This window comes from Chaetodon auriga, chromosome 14, assembly GCF_051107435.1.
Source record: "Chaetodon auriga isolate fChaAug3 chromosome 14, fChaAug3.hap1, whole genome shotgun sequence".
Lineage (NCBI taxonomy): Eukaryota > Metazoa > Chordata > Actinopteri > Chaetodontiformes > Chaetodontidae > Chaetodon > Chaetodon auriga.
Window position 1 is genome coordinate 10,749,399 of NC_135087.1, and position 26,175 is coordinate 10,775,573.

General features: G+C 42.6%; 2 protein-coding genes across 2 annotated transcripts in view; one reads left to right on the top strand and one right to left on the bottom strand.

The window, feature by feature from the left end:
* The window catches only part of rps6ka1 (ribosomal protein S6 kinase a, polypeptide 1), a 53,123-nt gene extending 52,551 nt beyond the window's left edge, over positions 1-572 (bottom strand). The window contains exon 1 of the mRNA XM_076748052.1: positions 429-572. Coding sequence (XP_076604167.1) covers positions 429-572 — 144 coding nt within the window. The remainder of the gene's footprint in view (positions 1-428) is intronic.
* Positions 550-25,593, top strand: cnksr1 (connector enhancer of kinase suppressor of Ras 1). The gene is made up of 21 exons (XM_076748048.1): positions 550-622; positions 1,707-1,864; positions 4,735-4,937; positions 5,346-5,430; positions 11,882-11,923; positions 12,056-12,175; positions 15,082-15,141; positions 17,089-17,157; positions 17,314-17,439; positions 18,298-18,416; positions 19,484-19,629; positions 20,353-20,528; positions 20,621-20,654; positions 21,182-21,357; positions 21,503-21,576; positions 21,986-22,057; positions 22,484-22,554; positions 22,999-23,060; positions 23,298-23,388; positions 23,743-23,924; positions 24,252-25,593. Exons 1-21 carry the CDS (start codon positions 571-573, stop codon positions 24,687-24,689), a joined length of 2,556 nt encoding a protein of 851 aa, XP_076604163.1. The 5' UTR covers positions 550-570; the 3' UTR covers positions 24,690-25,593.
* Positions 25,594-26,175: the final 582 nt, after the last annotated feature.

The window sequence follows — 26,175 nt, forward strand, 5'->3', positions numbered from 1 at the left end:
ATTTTTCATTTTCCTGTTAACGGCCACTTGTTGCACTTTAATGCAATCAAACGCAACTTCAACAGTGACAGAATGACCACAGCGCTCATCAGAACCTTTCTGGCACCGTCACAGAAGTATTATTACTGAATGATTACATTATACTGTAGCCACAGGTGTTGCTGTTATTGTGTCCACCCCTTACACGCTGCTGTGTAATTGCCCTGCGCCCTTTCCGCGCGGATGACGTGATTACGCATGAAACTATGAGGGAAGTTATGAGGCATTAAAGCTGCAGCACCTTTCACACACACACATACACACACAGACACACACCGTTCCCCCAGGTAAGGAGGGAGTGTGTGGGGGGGTTGTGGGAGGGAGGGGTCTTTGCTCCTGGTCTAGCCTGACAGTTCCGCACTATTGGCTGACAGCAGGGGGACTCTTACCTGTACCTGTGGGAAGGAGTGCCATTCGTCATCGTCCGACTCCAAATCAGGAGCAACTTTTCCTTCTTCCAGCAGCCCGGAGAGGTAGAAGTCGGCCAGGACGGCTGGAAAGTCAAGGAGCGACTGCAGCAGGACTCCGAGCATGGAGCCTATCACGTCGTGGAGCGAGGAGAGAGTCGGCGAGTGGCTCCAAGGTGAGGAACATATTGCGCTTTTGTCGCTCTTCTCACGCCTTGATCGCCTCACAGGTACTTGGCTCCGACGGGGGAGTCAGGAATAGAAGCGCCACACAAATCCTCTTGGAAGTGAAAGGTGGAGGTGGAATGAGGAAGTGGCCCGTGCTGAGAGAGAAGCCACTCTTTTTCTGATCAGTGTCAACAGCTGAGGCGTCAGAAACCGCGTACATGGCTGCCTGTTTTCTACTTCTTTGATATGTTGCGTTCACTGACCTTATTGATTTATGCGTCCTCTAGCACAGAGGGTCATAGACAGAGAGTATACAGCCCAACCCACTGTTAAGTACATGGATTCTTTCTTGGTGGTTCATGGTGAAACTGTATTACTATTACTAGTACTAGAATATTGGTCTACAGGTGAGCTATTACCAGGGCTAGAGAGTAACTAAGTTAACTCAATTTAAGCAGTTTTTAGGTACTTGTATTTGAGTCCATCCATGACATTTATTCAGTAGCTACAATTACGTATTAATGCATCCGTAATAATGAACCAGTAATATAGTAGTATAACATTTACAGGGTCCATTCTTCAAATCTGTTGACACTTTTAGTACGTTTTGTTGCAAATGCTTTTATTTACGTAAAATGCTGAATGCAGGATTTGTACAGTAGAAGTTGTATTTATTGCCATTTTTGCTCAAGTAAATGATTTCAGTACTTCCTCCACCCCTGGCTATTACATGGATAATCACATTTAAGATAGTGTATTCAGACCATTTATGCTTTTACTTTGAAATGCTTTAAGTAATTTCTTTAAAATCATTCATATTAAATCAGGATTAATATAGTTTATTAATTATTTTGTGTATACATTATATAAATCACTTGTACTTTATTCAGACCTAATCGCCCGTCATGTAGCTTTTTTTTTTTTCATGCTTCATGCCTGCAGCCCTGCCGATCCTCAGTTAGTCTGTGCTCCCTCTGCATGTCTCTGCCTGTACATGCCCGTGACTTTCTGACTATGTGGGCTTTCCATTTACACATGTGCGCTGCCTGTGGTTAAGTCCTAACTGTATGTGCTTTGGTGTCCTGCCGCCAGGTTTGGACGCCCCCCTGCATCAGTACCCAGTCTCAGAGTGGCATTTGTCAGGTCTGGATCTGCTCCAGTTGACCTCTCACGACCTGGAAAAGATGGGAGTGCATAAGATTGGACACCAAGAGCTCCTTCTGGAGGCGGTGGAGAAACTCTGCTCTCTGGTGAGGGAGGACGTGGAATCATGTGTGTTTGTGTACAGTATGTGTCCATAGCAGTGCTCTGTGCTTACAACAGGCTGTGTGTGTGTGTGTGTGTGTGTGTGTGTGTGTGTGTGTGTGTGTGTGTGTGTGTGGAGCTGTGCTCTGGATATTTACTGAGCAGTCATCTTCTTGTTTTGCCACAGTGTTGTGCATGTCCTGATATTGGAGTGCAGAGATGTATTTATTTCCCCACAACACTGTTTTTAGAGCCTGCTCTTGTTTGCACAGCGGAACCAGCAGCTGTTGGACAAATCCAGCCAGAACACACAACTGCTCTTATTGCCATACAAGTCCTGTTTCACTGAAGTGCGCTCAGAGCCTTTAGCAACATGCAGCCAGTTTGAGTTCATTGCTTCTCTTTGCCCTCCACTTTTCTATCAAAGTCGCCCTAGTGAAGCATATCATAGTAAAACAGTTACTTTATTTTTCTAGCTAAAAACATCAAAGAACTAGTCATGCTTCGACTGCAACCAAAGCAGATTTAAAACACAAAAGCTTGTGCCTGATACTTCACATGCAAATTTCTGGCAAAGTTTTATAGTCGGCTAAAAAAAACACTTCTGCCTCCCCTTTGATGCTCTATCCCATTTCTTACCCCCTTGCCTAATTAATTTCCCTCCCTGTCTAAATTTGAGAGGGAGTTTTAGGACACTTGATTAGTTGTGTTAGTGTGTGTGTGTGTGTGTGTGTGTGTGTGTGTGTGTGTGTATGGGGGAGGGGTGTGTGTGTGTTTCCAGAATGGCCTTTGTTTCACTAGAAGGACTAATTGAGTAGGACAGTACCAGCCAAGGTTCCAGCTCTGGTGGTGTAACAGTCTGTGAACGCTAAAAGCTCAGGCTGCTTAAGCTGCTTGTTGTGCACTCGCTGAAATAAACATAATACTGATTGAAATAGTCATTAAGGGTTTAACCCAAAGCTTGTACGAATGTGTGAATAAAGTCTCCAGAAAGTGCCCTTGTGTGAAATTGTTTAACCTAAGACAAGATTAGAGGCCATACACAGATATATTAGTTTAAATGGTAAGCTTGGCTACAGTGTGTGTGTGTGTGTGTTTGTGTGTGTGTGTGTGTGTGCACGCATGCATGTGTCCGCCTCTCTTCCCTCTCTGTCTTGATGCTCCGTGAAGCGCTAAGACTGAGCTCATTCATAAAAAGGAGCCATCAGACGCTCACATGGACCATACACACAGACCAAACATGTTCAAGTGCACTGTTACATAATTAACAACTACAGCGTTGACAAGGCCATGAAAAATTCATGGCCACTTGTTGACGGGGGATTGTTCCGGCTGGTTGATATGTGACAACAAAGCCCAGCAGAACCAAACCTCTCGACCACCGATGAGTGGCTCAGGACAAAAACCTGCTCCTTCTGCAGTGGCTGCGAGGAGTCACGTCTCACACTGCTGGCCAGCAAACTGTGATGACAGGCGCAGGAGAGAGGAGCTCCGTCTCACTCTGGGAGGAATATTTATTTCTAGCCACTGTTTGATGTTGTAGCTTTGGTTGATGGGGCCGATGTAAATGCGGTGGACGAAATATTAAAACCACCTCAGCAAAACTGCAGGCTCCGAAATGATCAAAAACTTGAATCAGCATCAAACAGTTCGAACAAAAACCGAACATTATAATGAAGGTGGGATTTATTGCAGAGCTGTTCGGCTGCATTAGCTTCAGTGAGGTGTGCCTAATCAGCTGGCACCTGGGTGCAGATGAGAAGAAAAGAAATAAGCACATCTTCATTGCTACTGCAATTTATTTATTTTTTATTTGTAATTTCTGTTTTTCAATGAGAACTTTTTGGAAGTGTTTTTGGATACTGAGCTAAAAATTAACATTATCATGACACGATAAGGTGTATATACTTTAGCGGTGTGTTATACCATATTAGTCACACTAATATTGCTACAAAATTCACACAATGATAACAGCAATTTCTGACATTTTGATGTCATGACGTCACACCATTACACACAGCAACAACAAACATGGCTGAAAGTCAAAGTAATGTTGCTAGCAGCTCCACAGCGGAGGACTTAGCTCCAAAAAGGGGAGCTACTTTTACTATATGTGGCGCATTAGGCTGTTATAAGTGTTGCAAACTGAGTGCTTTGAGGCAATATGGTATTTTCATATGTTTTTCTGCCTTTATTTCTAAGATATTTGCTGGATTACTGCAAAAGATCTTACAAAAAAATCACTACATCACTCTATATCAATGTCATGGCATAAAACTGCACTGTGAAGATGATTTTATCTGTATTTTCTTCTCTGTCATGGCAATTTTGTCTGCAATGTAGCATTTTTACAAGGAGCAAATTCATCTCAGAAGAGAGATGAATCACTAATATCTCCACCAACAGCAGACCGGAGTGCAATACATCAAGAAGCACTGTATTTAGTGTACGGAGCACATCTTTCACTCAGCTTTCCCTCAGTCGTTTCCCTCCCTTGCTCTTAATTCAACGTACATTTCAGTCAGTATCATGATTGTTTTCACCAGCCTCTTGCATAATCCATGGTTATGTTGACATTGCCCTCTTTGAACTGTTTTTTTTTTTTTAGCAGCATTGGGGCATTTTATCACGTTATTCAAAAGTGGAAAGAAGAGAGCAGCAACATACAAAAGGTCCCCGGTGAAAATAAAACCGAGGTACCACAGTATATGAAATGCATATTAAACACAAGCCCCTGTGAAGTGTCGTAGGCAGGAAGAGGGGAAGTTATGCATTAAACATCACAGATTGATTATGTATAACAGCGTTAAAGTGTTTCAGGGGTGAAACAGACCTTTCACCGGTGTGTGTTGGTGTGTGTGTGTGCTCTCTCCAGACGTATGGTATAGGCGGCGAGAACCTACGCGGTCTGACGGAGAAGCTGCGTGCCGTTTCCCACAGCCTCCAGATGGGCATCCAGGGCCGCTGGCGCCTCAACAGCTACGATGGACGCAGCACCACCAAGCTGCCTGCCGGCATTCTGCAGCTTGTAGTGGAGCTCATCACCTCTGCCAAAGGACTCTTCTCTTTGCTCAACAGGTTTGTAAAGAGGGAGTTATCTAATCGTTATGTATACAGCTCTCCAGGTTCTATTTTATTCTGCAGTTATTTTTCAACCCGAAAAATGCTCTCTGCTGTGTCTTGTAAAAATAGTTGCAGCTCTAGTTTTGTTGCTGCAGCTTTTATGTAAAAAAAAAAAGATGTTCATTTAGAGGTGTAGCTTTCATATGTCGTTTATTAAGAAAGCTGACATCTGTTCCTTAAAAGTTCCCACCTTTCTGCTTGATCTCTTTCATTTCCTCTGTGGGCGACTTTCTAAGATCCACAGCTTGTCTTTGTCCCTTTTAATTATCCCACCAGTGTGAAATTAATTCACTGTGCTCGCTTGCACTTGTTCCCTCCTGTCTCTATCCAGACTTATTTGAAATATAATCCCTGTCTTTCCAGGTATCAGTTTTTCCAGCTCAGTGGATCCACCAGCAGCAAGAACATATTCAGCTACTGCAGAGAGCTGGGAGACATTGTTCTCAAGGTTTGTGGCTTCAAGCAGTTAAGTGCATAAAACTGATGTGTGATATTATATTTACACTGTTACAATCTGTCCGTCACGTGGCTTTTTTATGCAAACTGAATGGCTCAGTCCACTTCGCCGCACGTGTTCATGAAAAGGAGGTGTTTTATCTTAACAGGAACCACACACACGAGTAAACCGTGTTTCTAGTGGTTTTATCATGCACACGAAACTTCCAGCGAGGAAGTATGACCTGTTGTGTGGTCGGCTGTTTCTTTTTAAACTCAACCCCTAAAGAGCAGCGAGGAAAAACACTCACACATCCTGCTCCTCAGCTTAGCTTGAGAAATGTATTCTTTATCTTCACATTCCTGGCATATTTGGAGGCGGCTGTACCTTGAAGAAGCTTAGATTGAAAGGCCTGCCAGAGAGGAGGGCTGGATTTTGTTGATGTTTACTCCTTCATGGTAGAGTGAAATGTCTGAAAGAAATGGGAGGGGAAGAAATATTTATAACTGGATGCAAAGTGGGTCAGCGGTGTTCACAGGTAGCAGAAGGGACAGGCCTGGATATGTCGTAGTGCCTCGGGGAGGGAGGGAGGAGAGCAAAGGGGAAGGCAGAGAAAGGAGGAGGAGACTGAGAGAGGGATTGCACTGAGACTGTTAACTGACTTTTGACTCCTGAGGGAGTGCATGTCGCTGAATGAACAACAGAGAGCAACAGGCAGATCGAGACTATTAACTGTGAAAAGGAGGCTGTAGCGGCGTTAGAGACAAATCGTCCGGCAGAAGTGAAGCAGAGAAGAGGACAGAGCGACAGGGATAGCGGCAGAAGGAGAGATAATTAGAGAGAGGTAAGGAGACAGTCAGAGGTGCAGAGAAGCTGTGGGTGAAAGAGGACACTCAGTATTTAAAGGAGTTTATATTTAGCCCTCTGTAGCCAGCTCTGGACGCCTGCACAGCACGACAGGTAAGGCTCCCACCTCTTTGATTGGATAATTCTCCACAAGGTGATCTGCTGCTTCCGCACTTTGCTTGACTGCTTAAAAAGGCTCAAGCCGGCACTTAGACACATCATTGTGTAGCTTGGTTGGTTGTTGAAAATCACTCGGTGTAGATTTTTTTATTGGATGCTCTGTTTCTTTAAGGCCTTGATAAGAAGTTAGAGATCATTCAGACATCATGTGAGATCTATACTAACCAGATATGGCAGTTTTACACGTTTAGCCAAGAGTTTGAACAAGCCTACAGGACTCATGTGAGAAATGAGACCTGGAGACTTTATGTTGATGTAGAGCAACAGTAACATTATTCTTATGGACCAGAGAGGAAGGAAGGAAGCATTGATTTCAGAGAGTTATTGAGCTTGTTGACTCTCATAGGATGTTTTTGCCACTGCGAGGTGATTCAGACTTGGGCCTGCTGACTGTTGTTTTCATTCATTGTTTGCTCCGTACGCACGGACGCATGGCACTGAGCGAGCGATTTGTAAGTTAAAACCCTCACAGAGGTTCATCATCGTTTGGTAATGTCTGGCCATTGTTTGCTCAATTCCTGTTTTTGAGCTCTGTGTGCACCTGTGCGTTTGTGCATGCACGTGTTTTAAAGGTAGGAATCGCTGTCAATGAAGAAGTACTTCTCTACTGAGACCATTCTGTCATGTAAATTCGGTTTTTGATGAGCTCACTTGCCAAACTTGCTGGTCAATCACTGTGAAGTGAGAACAGTTTAAATTAATCATAATCGTAACTAATTCCATTCACAAAATACCACTGGAAATGGATAGGGTAATTTCATATCTATAAAACTTGGACGGTACATGTTTTGGCAGGTGCTGGCAGTTATTAATTAAAAAAAAAATGTGCAGGTGAGCTAAAAGGTCAGTTTTGGACAGCTGAGAAGACCTCACAGCTGTTTAACAGACAAGAGGAAATGAGAAATCTCATGCACGTGGGTTCAGGCTTCATGTGCTGGTTCAACTGTCATCATAGCATTATAAACCTTCAGGCACAGGGTTTTGTAGAAGAACAGGCTGATTTACACACACTTGTAGCATGAACTGTACAACTGAGTCACATTTTAGCATGGAGATGACATCAGCAGCGTGACAATTACCGCTGAACTCACACTACTTTGGTCATGCCTTCTTAATTTTTTTCCTGGCTAATTGATGGTGGTGTCGTGCCCCCTGTGATGTTTCTGACATGCTGTCAGGACGCCATGGCTTCATCATGACATCTTTGTCTGGAGAACTGCTTCCACAGAAACTGTATCACAGCCCTGACACAGAAGAAAGGACTATTATTTCCTGTATTCGTTTAGAGTGTCTGCGTGTTTCTCCTCCCACCCAGAGGGTGATCAAGGTCAGCAGTCAGCTGGTGTTGTCGGGATCCCACACATAACGTTGTCAGGTCTCAGTTTCGCTCAGTCTGCTTTGAACCAGCAAACCTGTGAGCAAAGTCCAGGCGAGGGAGAGAGACGGGGCTCTGTGAACTGTGAACTTGGATATGAGAGTGAAAGTGAATTTCAAAGCAAAACATTAAGGTATGTGCGTTTAATGGTGACTTCTGAAAGGGTCTTTGACCTAAGAACCGTCACCTGACTCTAAGGGATTTTAATGTTTTAACTTTTAAACATTAACATTTGAAGAACAAGGAGCTACTGAGACAAATTCATGACTGTTTCTTTGTTTAAAAGGTGACAGTTTGATTATGTAATGCTTTTCTCTAACCGGAAAGACATAATAATAGAAAACAACACACTACAGACTGCTCTATTGTTGCTTGATACTACTGCTACTGGAGGACTTATTTAAAGCTCATGATGGAAATAATAAGAGGGTTGAATGCTATAGCTTATTATTTATGGTGCTGGAAAATAGAGCACAGGAGAAAGCCAGTGCTGATAGGAGCGGTAGAGTAAAAGGCAAGGACCTGACTGAGGAAGTGGCAGGCAAAAGGGGTTGTATGATTTGGATGGAAAGGCGAGGAACAGGTGTAAAAGAGATCAAACCTAGTTTTGCCTGACAATCTTTTTATAGCAAGTCTGTGACCTGGTGGCAAATAGAAAATGTCCTCTGTGTAAACACACCCAGAGACAGACACAACATGACTTGACAAGGCTTATGATTCACAAGGCTTTGATATATTGTATTTGAAGTGGCAGACAACAACAAAAAGAAAGGAAAAGGTGGAAATCTGGTTAATCGTGTGTAATCAACACGCTCTGTGTTTGCCCACGCAGGTACATTCATGTGTCACTGCATGTCTGTGCCACAATTTCTGCCTTTTTGCATGCGTGTGTCCGTGCACGCCTGCGTTCATTCCGGTTGTCCGCGTTATTTAAGAATGTTAACACCCACGTTATAGCTTGTCTTTGTTTCCAAGACAACTATTGAGAGAACAGCTTTCAGGCACAGAGCGCTGCTGTAAAGTTAGCTCACCAGCTGATCAAGCCACACGGCATGCTTCACAATGCAAGACCCCTGTTTGCATCAAGTGAAGAAGTAGTTCCTTAGCAGCTCAGAAGACAAAATATTAATACTTTTATGACAATACTGGAAGATTTCTGTCTCTTTTTTCTCAGAGTTCATACTAAGATGACCTGAATCTTAGTGCAGCTCATTCTGCAAGGGATTGTCTGCATTTATTGACGGTCTACAGTACAGTTGTGGCTAATATGTAACCACCGTAGTTACAATGAAGTGGAATAGAAGGTCAGCCTTGAATGTCTGTGGCTTGTATTGTATTACATTTTTGCTTTTTCTTGATGGCACTGTGGGAATTGTGAGCTCTGAGTGGCATATTTTCAACTTTCTGTTTGCTAGTTGTGCTTCTTGACTTGCATTTTATCTTTAATTACATGTTTTCTGTGATTGTCGTGCAGCAAAAACATCAAGGGGAATTCCTTGTGTGCGAAAACCTACTTGGTAATAAACCTGATTCTGAAAGGCCAGAGCTGCCGTTGGATTCCTGCTTCTGCTTTAAGTCGACGGAGAACTGAAAGTGGTTCATCTCTACAGTAACTGTACTGTTTGGCGCGACAAATCTTGTGTTACAAAACCTGAGGGCTTCCTTTAGCGATGTTTTCAAGTGAAACAATTTAGTTAATATCTCGTTGAGAGAGAAGCTGAAGTGGAGCGATGCTGGAGGCTCTTGAGGACTTTTGTTAATTGATTCAGAGTCAGACGGTGATTATGTGTGCATGGATTTGTGGTTGTAACCAATATTGCATATGGATACAACGTCTCTTTGTGTCTAGAAGTCTTCCTGAAAACTGCTTTGCATCCTGTGTTGCTCTGTTTTCCCACCACACCCTCCTGATCGTACATGGGTTTCAGGGCAGAAGTATACCTATCACTCACCTCACACACATTAATGTGTTGTTTCCTGTTCTGGTACAGTTAAAAGGAATTATAGAACTGTTGTGGTGAAGCTTCCAGTGAAGTAGCCCCCAAATATAACAGAAATCAGAGGTTTCGGATGTGGCTGTATTTTCACTGTAGGTCTAAACATCAGTGGTGAGATGTGGGAAAGAAAGAGGCGTTACTGCATTGATGACGTGCAACAAGAGACCAACCACACAAGATGGTTTCTGTCCTCAGTTTAAAGCATTATTTTGGTTTTGTAACACTTGTAACAGTAAATCCTGCCTGCATTTAGCTTTCCCTGGCAATCTAAATTGGCTTTAAACAAGTTAAACAACACGATTTTTTTTTTCCACATGTCAGGTTTTCCTCACATTTATTGTCAGAACAAAGCATATTAAATGTTTTTAGCCATGCCAGGGCTGCATTGGCAAAGTCGTTCTGCTGGTTGGTCGGTCAGTCTGCCACTTTGGTCCAGACATAAAATATCGTTACTATCAATGGTAGGATTGCCATGAAGTTCAGGTTTAGTTTTACGTATGCAGTTGTAAGTTAAACAGCTGTTGAAAATTTGGTGACTTTTGTTAATGACCAAATGCCACTTTGTGTTTAATGCTAATTAGCAAATGTTAGCATGCTAACACACTAAGCTAAGATGAATATTATGTCTACTAAACACCACATGTTAGCACTGTCACAGTGAGCATGTTAGCCTGCTGACGTTAGCTTGTAGCTGGAAGCATCACTGTGACTCAGTACAGCCTCACATAGCTGCTAGCATGGCTGTTAGTCTTGTTTTTAATATCTTTTCCTATAATTGCCCTAGTTTCTTGTGGTGTTATTACGTGGCACAAACTCCTCTTGGTGGCTAAAAGTAACCCTAAATCTATTTTCAGATGCGTGGACTGTTTGCACTAATAATATGTTTTTGGTAACGCTACCAGCTGGCTCTGAGGAAGGTTACAGCTTCAGCTCCTCTGTATCTTTATATCAAGTTGCTTGTTGCTGTTCGTTTTTTTTAAATATCTGTCCTTTATTGAAAGTTGTTTACGCTGTAATGAATGAAGCCCTAACAAGCTAGCTTGCTAGCATACAGTCAGTGTGCCATGACAAGGCTACTTAGCTCGAGTAGGGCTCAAGATAAAGATCTGAACAACTTTGGGAGTTTATACACAAGCTTTAGTGCTTTGTTGTGGTGTAAATCAATATATCTCAGGTTGTGCATCTCTCAAGTATCCACAGTCAAATGCCTGAGGGGAATAGCGACACACACAACAAACAAGATGAGATGAACTGACCAGCCATCATGACAGCAGGCTCTCCCACTCGTACCCCTCCCTGAGGCCTCGTGTCACAGCCTTTAATTAGCACAGAAATCCAGCCATGTCTCACTGGTGATCCCTTATTACATTTCACAGGGATTAGTTTCCCTTTACAGTCCTTTATGTAACTCAGCACACCATCAGGCATAGCAAATTAGCTTAGGCAGTAATGTTATGTGGTATGCTTCCATTCGGTGAATATGCCATACTGTATGGACATCTACCATCTTCTCTTTTTACCTATGTCATCAAGCTCCCCCATTCAGAGCCACCCCCTCACTGTAGGCTCATTATCAACACCTTCCTCCCAACCACAGATTAAGCAGTTTAGTTCCAGTGTACTGATCCCAGTACTGTAACGGTGACAATGACTTCCTGTGCATGTGTGTGTGTGTACACTTGCATACACATGCATTACATAAAGTATGTGGGGATTAGCATAAAACCTTGGATTAAGTGGACATAACAGACCACTAAAGGGATTTTACACTCGCTGTGCTTCAAACTTGATAGAATTTGTGTTATGTTTTTGTTTTATTTATACAAAAGCACTGCTGTGATAAAAGCCTGTAACAAACCAGTAAAGGTCTGGAGTGATGCCTCTGGATACTGCTGGCCTTTCACTTCCTGACTCACACTGTGAGGAGGAAATGGGATATGAGTTTTGAGTCAGATTGTCCCATTTCCACAGATCAATATCAGCATTACACAGGCTGCTGCCATGCCTCTGATACTCTGCTTTGTGAAACTGTAACTCATGCCATGCTGTTGCACTCCTCCAACAGGATAACACTGTCTATGAAAAGGAGAAGGACATCATATCCGTGGTGAGTGCAGCAGCTATGTCTGTATTTTTGCCTATTTTACTAGCTAGATGTAATGGCAGCTGTTTTTCCTATTATTTTGGGGGGGATTGTATGAGATACTGTTACTAGTAAATGGTTTGTTTCATCCTCTAGTGCCGTCAGGTGGTGGCGGTGTGTGATGAGATCCTGAGCTCCAGCCCTGAGGCGCTTCTTACCCACACTGCTCAGCTGGAGAGTGTCGACCTGGTACCCGTGTCACCTGGTGATCAGCTGGTAAAGCCTTCACCTTAAATAACCTTTTGTCATTCTTAAACGTAGATTTTTAATGTCTGAGCACATGTAAAAGTGCTTACATGTCACATACCTATATTGTAGCACACACAGTAAATCATGCAGGATTAAAATCAGAGGTTTTCAGATGGCGATCTGTGTGCCTGCAGTTGCCTTTGGATTTCACAGACTAGATAACTAGAAATGATCCATTTGATAATTAGTGAAACAATTGATCAGTTGATCAACAGCACAGTCGTAGTTAAAGTTATTTCATTCCCTATCTAACCTCAGCTTGGAGGAAGGGGTTTCTGACCGTCAGATTGTTATCTAGCGTTTTGTAAACAAATTCATTTCTCAAGAAAAACAGGAGGTTAATCAAGAATAAAACCCATCATGAATCGGTGGTTCACCATTAGCATCTCTATGTACAACCCTGATTAAAAGTTGGGACGCTGTGTGAAACGTAAATAAAGACAGAATGCAATCATGTGCAAACAAACTGCGTTTACTGACAACAGTTCTACGAAGTGTTCCAGAGTCCATGTAGTAATCTCAATTATACAATCATGTGTTTCACAAAGTGGTGAACGTCGCTCCACCCTTGCTTGTGAGCGACTGAGCCTTTCCAGGATGCCTCTTTTATACCCAGTCATGATACTATCACCTGTTACCAATCAACCTGTTTACCTGTGGAATGTTCCAAACAGGTGTTTTTGGATCATTACACATCTTTCCCAGTCTTTAGTTGCCCCTGTCCAAACTGGTTGGAAACATGTTGCTGCATCAAATTCAGAATAAGCATATATTAACAAATCAATGAAGCTGATGAGGTCAAACATTAAATATATTATCTTTATATATGTCAAAAAGGATTAGCAAATTATCACATTCTGTTGTACTTGTGTTTTACAGAGTCCCAACTTTTTTTGGAATCGGGGTCGTATTTTGTACATATTAAAGAAAAGCAGTTCATTCACTGTTGAACACTCAGCTGACAAAAAATCTCCCAATAAAAGTGACGTGAAAATGTTTTAGAAACTGCAAGCCGACATCATTCATTTTGATTATTCAGTCGTTCGGCTCTGTTTAACCATTCTTTAGCTCTTTTTGAAAAACTCTTTTCTGTATGCCTGTGCAGCATCTCACCTCATTATCACAATCATTTAAAAAAATTTCAATTTGTCACTTCGCCCGTTTCTCGACAATCAACTCGTATTCTGTCTTATTTTCTTCCTCGCCCTCTCTGTCATTTCAGTATTCTTTTTCTGCCTTCATCCTTGCCTGGAGTTTTCCATCATCACTCGGTTCCACTCATCTCTTCTTTCATCAAACTCAAGGTTCTCCCTGTCCTCTTCTCTTTATTCTCCTAAACCTTCTCTCTAGTTTAGTCGTTCACAAACAGCTTTCTGTTCCAGCCTCTCCTCTTCTCTTAGTGCCTTCGCCGTCCGCCGGTACATTGAGTACAACAATTACAGCTCTCTTCTCTGCCTGTTTTCTGCATCATCTCGTGTCCTTTTAGTTTTATTTCGACGGAGCAATTTTGTTCAGCGCAGTTTTTTCTTCCCCTTTGTGTACTCAGCCCATTAGGCAAAGATCTCTCATGTTATATGGTAATAGCAGCCCCATTTCCTTGTGCTCACTCACTCGCTCTGTTGGCCCTCCTAATCTCCAGCGTGTTGTCTTAAAAGCAAATATGCGCATTTTCTAGCTCCACTTCATCACCTCTGATGCTGTAGACAAGCATACATTATGTGTTTGTGTCCATGGCTGCAGGTGTGTGAAGGAGGGGGGGGGTTCAGCTAAACTGCTGGAGGTAATTCTTCACAACATTTCGTCAGTGGAACAGAAAAATTTTTACAAATGTGCTCAACAAGTAGCAGCAAAACACACGATTGATTGGAGTGCATCACTGGCAACGAAGTCTGCGCTCTAAATGCTTGAAAGTAATGGGAACTAAAAACAGACAGAAAGGGAAGTGAGAGGCAGGAAGAATTTTAATTCACATGAACACTTTCTCAGTTCATGAAACAAGTAAGAATCTAAGAGAAAAAGCTTGTTTTTTTCCTATTTCATTTTCCTCAGGTTTAAATTTATTCCAATCAAAAAGGAGAAGTTTAAACAAATTGTTTAGCTTTGAACATTGCTGGTAAATGTCTTTAAGGCACGGGGAGCATGTGTCTTCATCGTCACATAAAAGCCTTTTGTTTGGGCTAATGAGAAAAATAAGTGGATGTTAGCAAAGGTGATGAATAGCTTATTTGTTTGTGAAGTGAGCTGCAGTGCCAAAGCCCTCCAGATTATTACCAATATATCACCAAAATCCATAAAAAAATATTATTACCATAGTACCAATTAACCCCTATTTAATACAAGCACTAAATAATAAAATAATACTATGGATGATAATGAATAATAAAAATTGGTTCAAAACACTATAATGTGGTTGTATGCAGCTATATGAACAATTAAAACTTCTCCTACGAAGACATAGTTTGTATTATTACTGGGTTTTATTATCTGTTTATACCAGCTTCCACTTGTGGCTCATATCTAATATATTTATACAGCATGTTGGATTTAGGAGCAATGGGAGGAAATGATCTCTTAATCTCTGCTCATATCAGTTGAAATCCATTCATGTCTCTGTCGTCATGTGTATTGATTATGCGATCTGGGCTGTGGCTCTCCCCATGTGCATTCAGACTGGAAATAATCAATCAGGTTAGTCTGATCTGTAAATACAGGCTGAGCAATCAATGCATCCGGAGAGAGACATCAGTACCTCCACGAGAATCCAGCAGTGATGACAGGGCTGTGTTTATGGTCTGTGACCGCGGCTCTGATATGCAGAGCTGACTTTGTACATAAGCATGCATAACATCTCGCTGCTTCTCTCTCTGTCTCAGGGGATTGAGATAACGTCCACCGGCTCCAGTAACCACTACGTGACCGGAACTGCCGCTGAGGTCAGACTCTCTCCTTTACTTTGCTTTCACTGTTGACTCAGCTCACAGACCACGCAGAGTTAAACATGGCTGCCGTCTCAGTGCTCTTAACCAACCCTCTGAAGAGCAGCGTGACTCAAACCTCTGCTCCTCCTGAACCGCAGAGCAAAGTGATTGACTTCAGCTGCAGTTTGTCTTTTTGCAAGAGCCCCATGAAGAGGCATCCAAAGTGCCTTACTGTGTCTGACTTCTTAACCGGTGGTGTCTTGTTAAAAAGGGCGCCGACCTGTCAGGGTGTAACGGGTAAGAAGCTGTGACTCTGTGGCTCAGGTCTGTCACATACTGCTGAAGGAGATAACGCTCGTTTACACTTCTCCTGTTTCAAAGTTTGATCTGCTAAACACAGATTTTGCACTTATTCTGTCTGGGTGTTTAATCTAGAAGGAACTGGACGTATATTTTCAGTTGTGAGAAGCAAAAATAAAGAAGAATTATCAGTTTTCCTTTTTTCTGTGTCTGTGACAAGAAAAAAAAAAGTCATTTACTGGCAGCGTACAATCATGCCTTTTTCTACAATGAATTCTGCTCTGCACAGTTGACGTATGAAATTTTAATTTGGATTCATTTGTTATGGACGCATGAGCTCCAGACCAGGCAGAAATCCCCTTGGAAGTACTTTTGTGTGACGCTTTATTTTTAGCTGTTGGTCTTATCTTTCTTTGCTTAATGCTTTGAAATTGAAACCAATCTGAGCCCTTGTGCTGCAAATACAAGTCTGCTGACTGCAAACTACATGCCACACAATGCTTTACTTTATATTTATAATCAACAAGACCATTTTGCCACCATTAATAAGGCTACAGCTTAATCTGTACATTGTATATATATTCCCCCCTTTCTCTCTTTATAAACCAGTGTCAGTCTGGATAGATTGATAGTAATGCCTTTAGTAGCTGATTATTAACCCAGATAGAACCACAGGGAAATCTAGTCTATAGAATTTATTACATTCAAAACCTAGTAAGTTGTTTTGTTAACTTTATTTTTAATTGATTTGGTTTCTCTGGGAAAATAAAATCATTTCATGGGAAAGAGCAGCGATGCATCATGTTCTGAGAAGTTCAGGATCTGGGGGCTTGCAACATAAACTCCGGAGCGATGGAGGAGTGTTTATCAGACAGAGTAAGGAGGGCTTGTAAAACGAGTGCGAGGGTAGCTCTCCTCTGGGACGCAAAGATGGAGATGTTATTTTTCCATGATGTCAACAACAAAGTACCCTCGGCTCCCCTGCTACTGCAGTTACATCACTGCGACTGACTGCTAATAAGAGATGTGACCACTGCCCACAAACACACACACACACATGCAGTGCAGCCTGTGAGTATGATCTGGGTACCCAGAAAGCACATATAATTATAAAAGTCAGCCTGGGTACTATTACTGTGATGTGTCCACAAAGTCATTATTCCAGTGCAGTGAATCACCTTTGGATTACCTCAGAACATTAGGGATGGGTGATATGATCATCCAGTAATATAAGTTTTACTACTGTCTGATTTTTTCCACACCCTCATAGCATTCTTGATACATTCAGTCATATTAGATGCTTCCAATCCAATTTTGTCAGGTATTTAGATCACTGGGTCAGCCAATTTCTGTCACGTTATGCCCAATTACCTATTTTTAGTTAGTTTTTAGTTTCCCCAGTACATAATTGCAATGTATATCTAAAGTCTCATACATTGATTTCTGATGTTGCCTCCAAGACAGCGTCAACATTTGAAGGTCTTTTTCAAAAGACAGGTGAATAGTTTTTATAAAATTATGATAAACTGCCAGATAATACGAATAACTATAACAGCAATAGGTTATTATTTCCATAGTCTGTAACCAGTTGAGTTGATGGAGCGCTGGATTGGGTTACCGTGAACAATATTCACCTGGGTTTTATCGTCTCTCCTCTTACAGCCTTCGGCTGACGTCTTTGTGAAGATTTTGGCTGGTGATGAAGTGATTCAAGTCAACGACCAGATCGTGGTGAGCGTTAAGTGTATACAGCTCCATTTCGTGTTTGCATGTGATCCTCTCCATCTAAACCTGTATGTCAGTGTGAGTGTGCACATTTACTGTTCCTGCAAAGTGTCTGAAACGATAACCTTCGAGTGGGAATAACCGCCTGTTGTGCTGCGTCAGGTGGGCTGGAGCAGAGCTAACCTCGTGAAGAAGCTGCGGGAGAATCCCAGCGGAGTGACTCTGGTCCTGAAGAAGATTCCCACTTCAGTGAGACGCAAACACCCAATCCAGCTCTCCTCCACACAGGTCAGGGACCAGTAAAGTCCTCTTCCACTTAATCGCTCCATCAACTCTATCATCTTCTTAAAGCAGGAAATGAAACGTTTGAATATACTGAATGTACATTTCTGATATAGACAGAAAACTGCACTACTCAGGGAATTTGGTATGGATTACACTCTTCTTGTCGCCTTCTTACTCAGACTTTCCCCCAGAAGCTTGTGGGCCTGAAAACTTAATTTAGAAACTGTCTTATCGTTTGTGAAGTCATTAGAAGAAACCTCAAGCCAACAGCTTGAGGTTGCACATGTATAGTTAAAAATTTCTACCAGTTAGTTTCAGTTTAGGATAATCTCACGGGGGGGTGAAACATCGAATCATCCTTCAGAAACTGGACTGTTTGACACGGCTCATGTCAGGGGAGCCTGAACCTTCCCCGTTCACGAGGATCCCCTCTTTGATTTCCGTTTCGTTCACTTGGGATCCGTTTCCATAAACACTCTCTCAGTAGTCTCTATGCCGACTGTTGTTTGTCTTGGATCTACACACTGAATCGTGCGGTGCAGACAAGCACACACTGTGCATTTCACTCCCCCTTGTGACCATTACCATGTTAATCTCAGCTCAGGTCGCTGCCGCTGGGTGAGAAAACCTAAGGACATCGCCCAGCTTTTATCAAGACCTTCACAGACTGTGTCTCTGTGTTGGTGTTTGTGTTGTTGTTGTTGTTGTATCTCCTAAGCCACGGAGGAGACCTGAGGAGAAGGCTGCCATTTCAGTCCGCGTGATATCCGTCCCCTCACCCCTCCGCTAACCCCTAAATACACTCACACAGAGTTTAGCGTGCACGCTCACATGCTCGTGCTTCTGCTGATTCTTTTTCAGAAGGAGGAAGAGGAGAAAGGAGAGAAGTCAGAGGAGGAAGAGGAAAAGGACGAGGAGGAGAATCCGAGGCACTCCATATTTGAGAGGGTAGCGGCGTCTGTCAGGTCCCTGTCTTTCAGGTGAGAGCATGAATTAGCTTTCCCCCTGATAATTAGCTCCTCTTTTAAATAATTCTGGTGTATTGTGTGATTGTGGGTAAGACAGAATTTTAAAAATGATCTTTGCATCAATGTGATTAAGCAAAAACAAATGCTTTCTGTTGAGAAACATTGAAAATTAGATGTTTAGAAGAAAACTCCACAGGGTACCTTTAATTATTAACACCACACACAAAAAATGAAAAGTTACCGTAGAAGGAAATCATCTTTCCGTACTTCGTTCTCTCATCTGTAATGCATTCTGTCTTGAATATTAAAAGTAAGTGTTTTAATTTCCTGTATAACCAATAAAATGATGAGCTGATATGTGGGAACTTGAACTGGACTCTGCTAAGAGTCAGAATAAGTCGTCTCAGAGCAGGTTCGACATAGGTTTGGTTCACTACACTTCCAAGAATTTACTCGACAGAGCTGAACCTCCCACGAGCACCTCTGACCTCGTTAATCTGCCGGTAGGTTTGCGATGAGGTCACGCTGCAAATGCCATAAATTCCACCACACACACCCACAACCCACGGCTGACTGGAAATGAGAGAAGAGGAGGACGATGAATGGATGAGGGAGTTTTGGAGAGATGAAGAAAGACGCAAACACGGGGAAGAAAAAAGGAAAAAATGGGAGAAGGGAGGAAAAAGAGTGATGGAGAGGCAAGAGGAGACAGTGAGAGCTGATGGAGAGCAGGCGTACTCAGACAAATGGAGGGTGTAGGCGGGGATGGTGCATTAAGGTTGTAAATAATCCTGTCACATCCTGATACACTACAACTCCAGTCTAAAGGAAAAACAAGTGGAAAGTTTAGACTAATGGCACATGGAGTCATATTTCACCTCTTTAAAAGACAATACAAGTCGTTTATGTTATTTATAGTCGGAGATGTTGTCACATGATATTGTGGTCGTACTCAGGGACCCTTTTCACTGTTTGTTTCTATGTGAGTTATATGGTTTTTTTTTAGCAGCTGAATATGTAATCTCGGCACATCAGCCTCGAATGTGCCATCAGTGAGTCATTTTTGTTTTCCGTTCCAGGAGAGCCATTCACGGACCAGAGGTACAGCAGCAGCCTATGGGACAGGAAGAATCAGAGCTGCCCTCTGACAAGGAGCTGGAGGGGAGTCCGACCCTCACGTCGTATCAAAACCAACAGGGGGGGCTGTCACTGCTGTCAGCCTCAGGTCAGAAAACACAAAGGGAACGCGAGCCAAGATTTTTCTTCAAAAATCCTCAATACTGTATGCTGAAATTGTATTTTGAGAGCGTCTTGTTTCAGTTGTTAAAGCAGGATATTAGATGGAACAAAGCAGAGAGAGTGTTCTGCAGAGACAGGTGGTCTTTGTTAAAGAAATATGAAAGAATAACTACCACTTAAGCCCTCCAAATAAATCACTTGGAAAAAATATATTAAAAAAGCTCAAAAATTTGAAGAGCAGTTTGACCTTCAGTGGCTCGTCGTTGAGGAACCTGCAGTGTTTTTGCACTGATTCTCTTCTTTGATCGTTTTGTTTAAAGAACAGGATTTTTAGGATTCTCAGGTGAAAATGTTGTCATGGTGCCGTCACGCTAAAAGGATTTTAAACTGTGACCCCCACATGGATGAGATGACAACTAATCAGTGAATTCTCTCCTAATGGAAAAGCAGTCGGAGTGATCGTTAGTGTAATGGCTTTATTAGCACTGTACCGTGCACACAGATGAGACTTATCATCTAGATACGGAGATGCTGATTGTATGAAAGAGTATTAAATGTAGATCACTGACTGCTGACACAAGCTCAGTGTGAATTTAAGTACACAACATGAGCTTTACTGTCACTCGACTGTCAACGCATTGAGGTTGCAGCTGTAATTTTACCCATGGTCGGTTTCTGCAGGATGATGACATTAATGTGTGTTTCTCAGGGGAGTTTGAGAGTCTTGAGAGTTCCCGTCTTTCCCCAAGACTGAGACGAGACCGGTCGCCGTCACCCAGAAGTCCTTCTCCGCTGGTGTTTGGGTCATTCAGAAGTTCCTCACCTCAGGGAGTCAGCCAGGAAAGAGCTAGCATAAGCTCCTGCCCTGACATGGTGGGACACATGGTGAGAGAAAAAAGAAAGATGTAAACACTTATTCCAAGACATTTTAAACATTTTGAACCCTCAACTCATAAACACTTTGCTTCTCTTTTCAGGGGAATAAAGACAGAGAGAAGGGCTCGACAAAAGGTAACAGTTTATGCTGTAATGCTGTATGAATATAATCAAAATACTCAAATACTTCAAAGCTGTAGTCGAGGCCATCTTCATCAGGTCAAAGTCAGAACCAAAACCAGGGTCCATAGGGATTCAGGCCGATTTAAGACAGATAGAAAAGCAAATTAAGCAGTAGTTTAAGAGCAGAATAGAGAATAAACATGCCTAATGTTCCTAGAAAGTGTTTCCTAAGAATGATCTATCTGTAGGACTCATTACTAATGCACATAATTCTAGTTACTGATACCCCGAATCTGTACCATGCTAGGAAGAAAATATGCGCAAGGTAGAGTGTTTATCCTTTGAAGGTGTGTGGAGGGGCTATAAACAGTAAAGCTGTGAAAAAGGTGAAAAAGAAGAGCCCTCAGCATCAGGACAGTGGTTTTTGTACCTCATTAGAGACTCATCCTCATCCAGATACCTCCCTGCTCCGGGGTTTGTTGATCTCTGTGCAAAAACAAACAATTACTTTTCCTGTTCTTCTTTTTCTTCTCTCCCAGGAACGTCGACGGCTCTGAGTCGGCGTCGTGTGTCCTGCCGCGAGCTGGGTCAACCCGACTGCGCCGGCTGGCTGTGGAAGAAGAGGAAGGAGAACAGTGTCTTCCTCACCCAGAAGTGGCAGCGCTTCTGGTTTGTCCTCAAGGGGCCTTCCCTTTACTGGTACACCAGCCAACAGGTGGGAATGAAACTGAGGAAATGTGCTGTACTATAACTTGTGTGCATTCAGTTTGAGGAGGAGTCGATAGTTTTTAAATATTCATTTTGCTCCCAGACAGTCCTAACAATACTTTGACCGAATTGTGTGTTTGTTTTTTCTGCAGGATGAGAAGGCAGAGGGATTTGTCAATATCGCCAGCTACAGCATAGAGAGCGCTGGAGAGCACAAGAGAAAATAGTAAGGAAGGAGTCTGTGATCGATCACATTAGCAGGCTTTCTAGCATTTTGTATTTTGAGGATATTATGGAAGAAATGAAAAAGCAGTTCAGTCTGTTATAGACACTGTGTGGTTTGAAACAGAAGCTCCTTTGTTCCTGTGGGCATTGGATGATCTGCCTCGGCTGACGTATGTGACGCGGGACACTGTGCAGAATAACAGCTTTTTTCTACATTTTCTGAATTAACTGTTAATGAAAAAGCAGATGATGTGTCTCATGAATTCCGGGAATCTCATCTCTACTGACAAATAATGTATTTTTCGTGTGTGTGTGTGTGTGCCTTTTAATTTCTCTGTGATGAGTTTCATGTGGCCTGAGATCCGCCTCATGTTTGTGCCTCTCTCTGATTTCCCTCTCTCCCCCACAAGCGTGTTTAAAATGTGCCACCAGCGATTTCAGAACTTCTTCTTTGCTGCGGACAACGTCAGTGACATGAGCAAGTGAGTCGAATCGATTACAGACTAAAGCCTTGTTCAACCTGTCCATCCTCTCTTTCTTTCTCTTTGTCCAGAGGCTAAACAGATGAGCCAAAGCCGTTCAGTAATGCTGCTTTAGCCTCCAGTTCTACACTTCTTACATAAATGACCAGCTCCGAAATAAATATGTTAGACTGAGTGCTTCAGTACAAAATATAACAGTTCATTCATTGTGTGCACACACTGAGCCCATTAGAGGTGTTGCAGCACACTCTAACAGGTGTTGGTCTGCACTGCCCCCTACAGTTGGCTTTTAGCATTGCCTGTCTGACTTAATGATCGCTCTTTTTCAAATCTGAAGCTGTGCTATCTCAATCTTAAACATTACTGAAGCAGAAATTGCACCTACCTCGTCTGTGTTGACAGAGCTTGTTATGTTTTCCCGTCCAGGTGGATTAACTGTCTGATCACAGCCATACAGAAGCATAAGAAGTTCCACAAAGGCCCAGATAGTGAAGAAGGTGGGGAAACTTTCTGCTTGTTAATGGCTTATATGCAATTAGTGGTTTCACTCGTTCAAAATGTTTTGGTGGTCTATTTTAAATAGAAGTGACTTGACAGTACAAATTGGATTCTTTATAAAGGAAGTGATGAATGCATGATGAGCTGTTCTATCGACAGGATTGTAGAGGTTCCACCTCCGCATCCGTATAGTTTAACACTGTTCATGTTGGCTGTGTATAAGAGAAAAGAAAATAACCAAAGTAATTAATTTTTAAATACTGCAGCCTTATTAATTCATGGTTATGATAACTGGTTACCTGCGGTTTGTTAAATGATTTTAAGTCCTGCCACCAAGTTAAAAATGATCATAGAGGCTGAATGCGAGTCATATTTTTATCTGCATATCAAATATTTTTAACATACTGTGATGTAATGTGTTCATGCGTTTGTTTGGTGAACAGAGTGTTACAGTGAGACTGAATCAGAAAGCGAGAGGTCTCCTTCACCCCGCAGAAGAGCCAAGGTCAGCACAGTCAGAGGTTTACGTGTGCATAAACACACACACACACACACACACACACACACACACACAGACATGTGTTCACAATATTACATTGACTTACATTCATTTCCTGGAGACTTATCCGAACCATAACCTAATAAACCTAAAGTTTAAGGATTGACATTGCATTTTGTCCCCATAAGGAAGGTCCATTTGGAGCACCATTCATATTACTGTGTGTGTCCTTATGTGCTTCAGAAAGGGCAGTCCCACACTCTGCCTCGCCCCAAGGGGAAGTCGAACAAGGCGCCGTTATCAAGTTCTTCAACAGGGGGCAGCAAAGGAGCAGGTATGTCCTGTGTGACTCCATCTCAACTCTTCTCTTGCTTTCTCTGCTGCTTCCTTATTTTCTCCCTGAATGAATAGTTTCTTTAATCTGAGTTCCTCTGATTGATACTTTAATCATTTTCGAGTGGAAAAGTCATCTTCATCACAACATGCCGTTTTCTTGACTTCACCCTGGGGATATTTCGGCCAATCAGCTGTCAGCAAATAGATGCTTCATAGCAGCCTCATGTGTGATGTTGTCAAGCAAACCCCACTGCTCAGTTTTGTATTTAATTCGGTCTCTTTCATATCCGTCCCTCCATCTTTACCTACTCCTACGCTGCCTCCCTGGCTTTGTCTTCGTCCTCGTGAGAAGGAGGGCCAGTGGATGAGATGGGCATGATGTTAAACAACATAAAGGAAGGAGGAGTTTCTCTGATCGGCCATGAGCAGCCGTTCACGCACGACCACTTCAGGAAATCATTCATTCGACGCAACAAGAACCCCATCATCAATGAGAAGGCGCACACACTCCGGGCCCTGCAGAGCACCCTCAAGGTGAGCGGAGAAGTCAACCAGCACCTGGCTCAGGTTACACTTCCTGTCCAAACAAGAATCACATGACAACATATTGACACAGGTCAACCACCTTCACTCTGACTTTTAGTCATGTGACGGGGTGTACATCAGGGTAGAAGATGTAAACGTTCACTGTTCACCTGTGACACCTCTGTAGTACGTTTCTTTCATTGATCCAAGGAAATAAGAGTAACCAATATCACAGAAGTTTGTCCAGCGCAGTTGTTGGTCTCAGACAGTCAGAATCTGACAGTTTGGTGTCTAAATACATCTATGTGGTCACTGAAAGCCCTCATTTCTCTGCAGGCCAAAGAAGCGGAGCTGCTGCAGATTAACAAGCTCTTAGAAGACTCTGACCTGACAGCTTCAAAGTATCGTCAGTGGAAGGAGCAGAACGAGGAACTGGTTCAAGAAATCGACAGAGCGGTCGCTCTCAAGGCCTCCAAAGGAGGGGACGGCGCAGCGGTGCAAGACACGCCTACTGAGGAGGTTGCCTCGGAAACTGTTGCTAAGGAAACAGCCACCGCGGGGACGGAAGGCGCATACAGACTGAGCCTCAGCGACGGGGAGCAGCTAGTGGATGCGGAACCGTCTGATGTTCTCCTGGAGATCTCCGGTTCTCCGAGCACAGAGACCAGTCCGGTGTTAGAACTCTCTCTGGGCTCGCTGCAGGATTCAATAAATAAACAGCTGAGTGAAATGGCGGAGAGCGGAGAAGACGCCGACAGCTACTTCTACATTTAAGACCACGCGCGGAGCTGTCGCATCACCGTGAAGTCGTGAAATCAGACGAATGGAAGACGTTTGTCATGCAGCACAGAGGAGTGACCGCGTTTCACCGTGTCCTCTGCTGACATTCGCCAGAAAAGCTTAGTTGAAATTGCCATTAAATCAGCACTTTAATTAAGTATTTCAATGAAATGCATCAGTGCAGACTTGACTTGCAAATTTAAACCCAGACTCGCCCACAACAAACAAATATGACAAGTTTACACCAGAGTAAAGAACAACTTGCCAAGTGTCGATCTGAGTTCGGTGCGTATTTATGAGGACTCTTAAGCCTGTCCTGTTCCTCTAATGATGAAAAGTTGTTCCTAGAATTCAATGTAATATAACTGATGCTTCTTGTAATGTGATATGTAAATACAGTTTACTATAAATACTGTATGTATTTGTTTATTGACATTACCTTAATAAAGGTATACATTTGACATGTTTTGCACATAATTTGCTCCAGAAAAACTGTCGTGGCTCCCTGTTGGCCAACTTTTCCCTTTGCTATTTTTGAGCCTACTTGCCCCTGTGGACAACACTTACTGTATATGGACTTGTGCATGTGAACCATATAGCAGAGCTGTGTGATTATTCAGGTTCAGTGTTCCTCATTGTCCAAGTCAAGACAAGCGGAGGCTCCTCAGCTGCTGAGATGTCAGCCCTGCTCCTTTTCACTGTAATTTTCATTGGCGTAATAAAAAGGGAGCATGATGATCACTGAAATGTGTCAAGAAGATCCAGACCGAGGTCACTGTGACTGACAGGGGAATGGAACACATTTCATCCACGATTTTTTTCTTTTTGGATTTGTGTGGTTGTCCGTGCGTATGTGTATGTGATTTCAGTTTGAGATACAGAGAGAAGATCATAAAATGCATGCTTTACATGTGAGCGTGTCTGTCTTTTGTGCATGAATTATAATGTCATTTTTTTGCATCTTGCTCTGTGTGTGAACTTCACTGAATAGACGTAATGTTTCTTCACAGTCTACTTTCTTTTCCAAGCCTTTGAAATTGAGGCTAAAAGTAGCTTTCAAAAATGTTTTCAAAGTCTGAGCCTTTAAAAAAACTCTCTAATTCAAGGACATACTCGTTCTATTGAAGCACAAAGTTAACTGGCAAATTACACTTTCCAAATTTCTTTTTATTTCGGTGAAAGACTCGGCTCTTTGCCTACATTTACGTTTACTTTCTTCAACAATGGCACATTAGTGACTCAGACAAATTCACTATGTTGAACTCCTGGTCTCCACTAGATATCTCACTGACTGTTAGTCACCCGCTCAATGATGCTGATTGAAAGAACTGATCTGCTCATTCTCTCAGCAGATCGTGATCTGTTCACACAACTGGGCTCTTTCTGCTAATTCACCAGGGTTTAGCTGCAGTGACCCTGTCTGCTGTGCATCGGCTGTGATGATCCCTCTGCTTTGTGTGGAGACCATAGGTTTAAATAA

Excerpts from the sequence above, each read along its gene's own strand:
- cnksr1 (XM_076748048.1), top strand. The coding sequence starts at position 571 with ATGGAGCCTATCACGTCGTGGAGCGAGGAGAGAGTCGGCGAGTGGCTC. Across the intron at positions 20,529-20,620 it reads CTGACATGGTGGGACACATG|GGGAATAAAGACAGAGAGAA; the intron begins GTGAGAGAAAAA and ends TTCTCTTTTCAG. Across the intron at positions 20,655-21,181 it reads AGAGAAGGGCTCGACAAAAG|GAACGTCGACGGCTCTGAGT; the intron begins GTAACAGTTTAT and ends CTTCTCTCCCAG.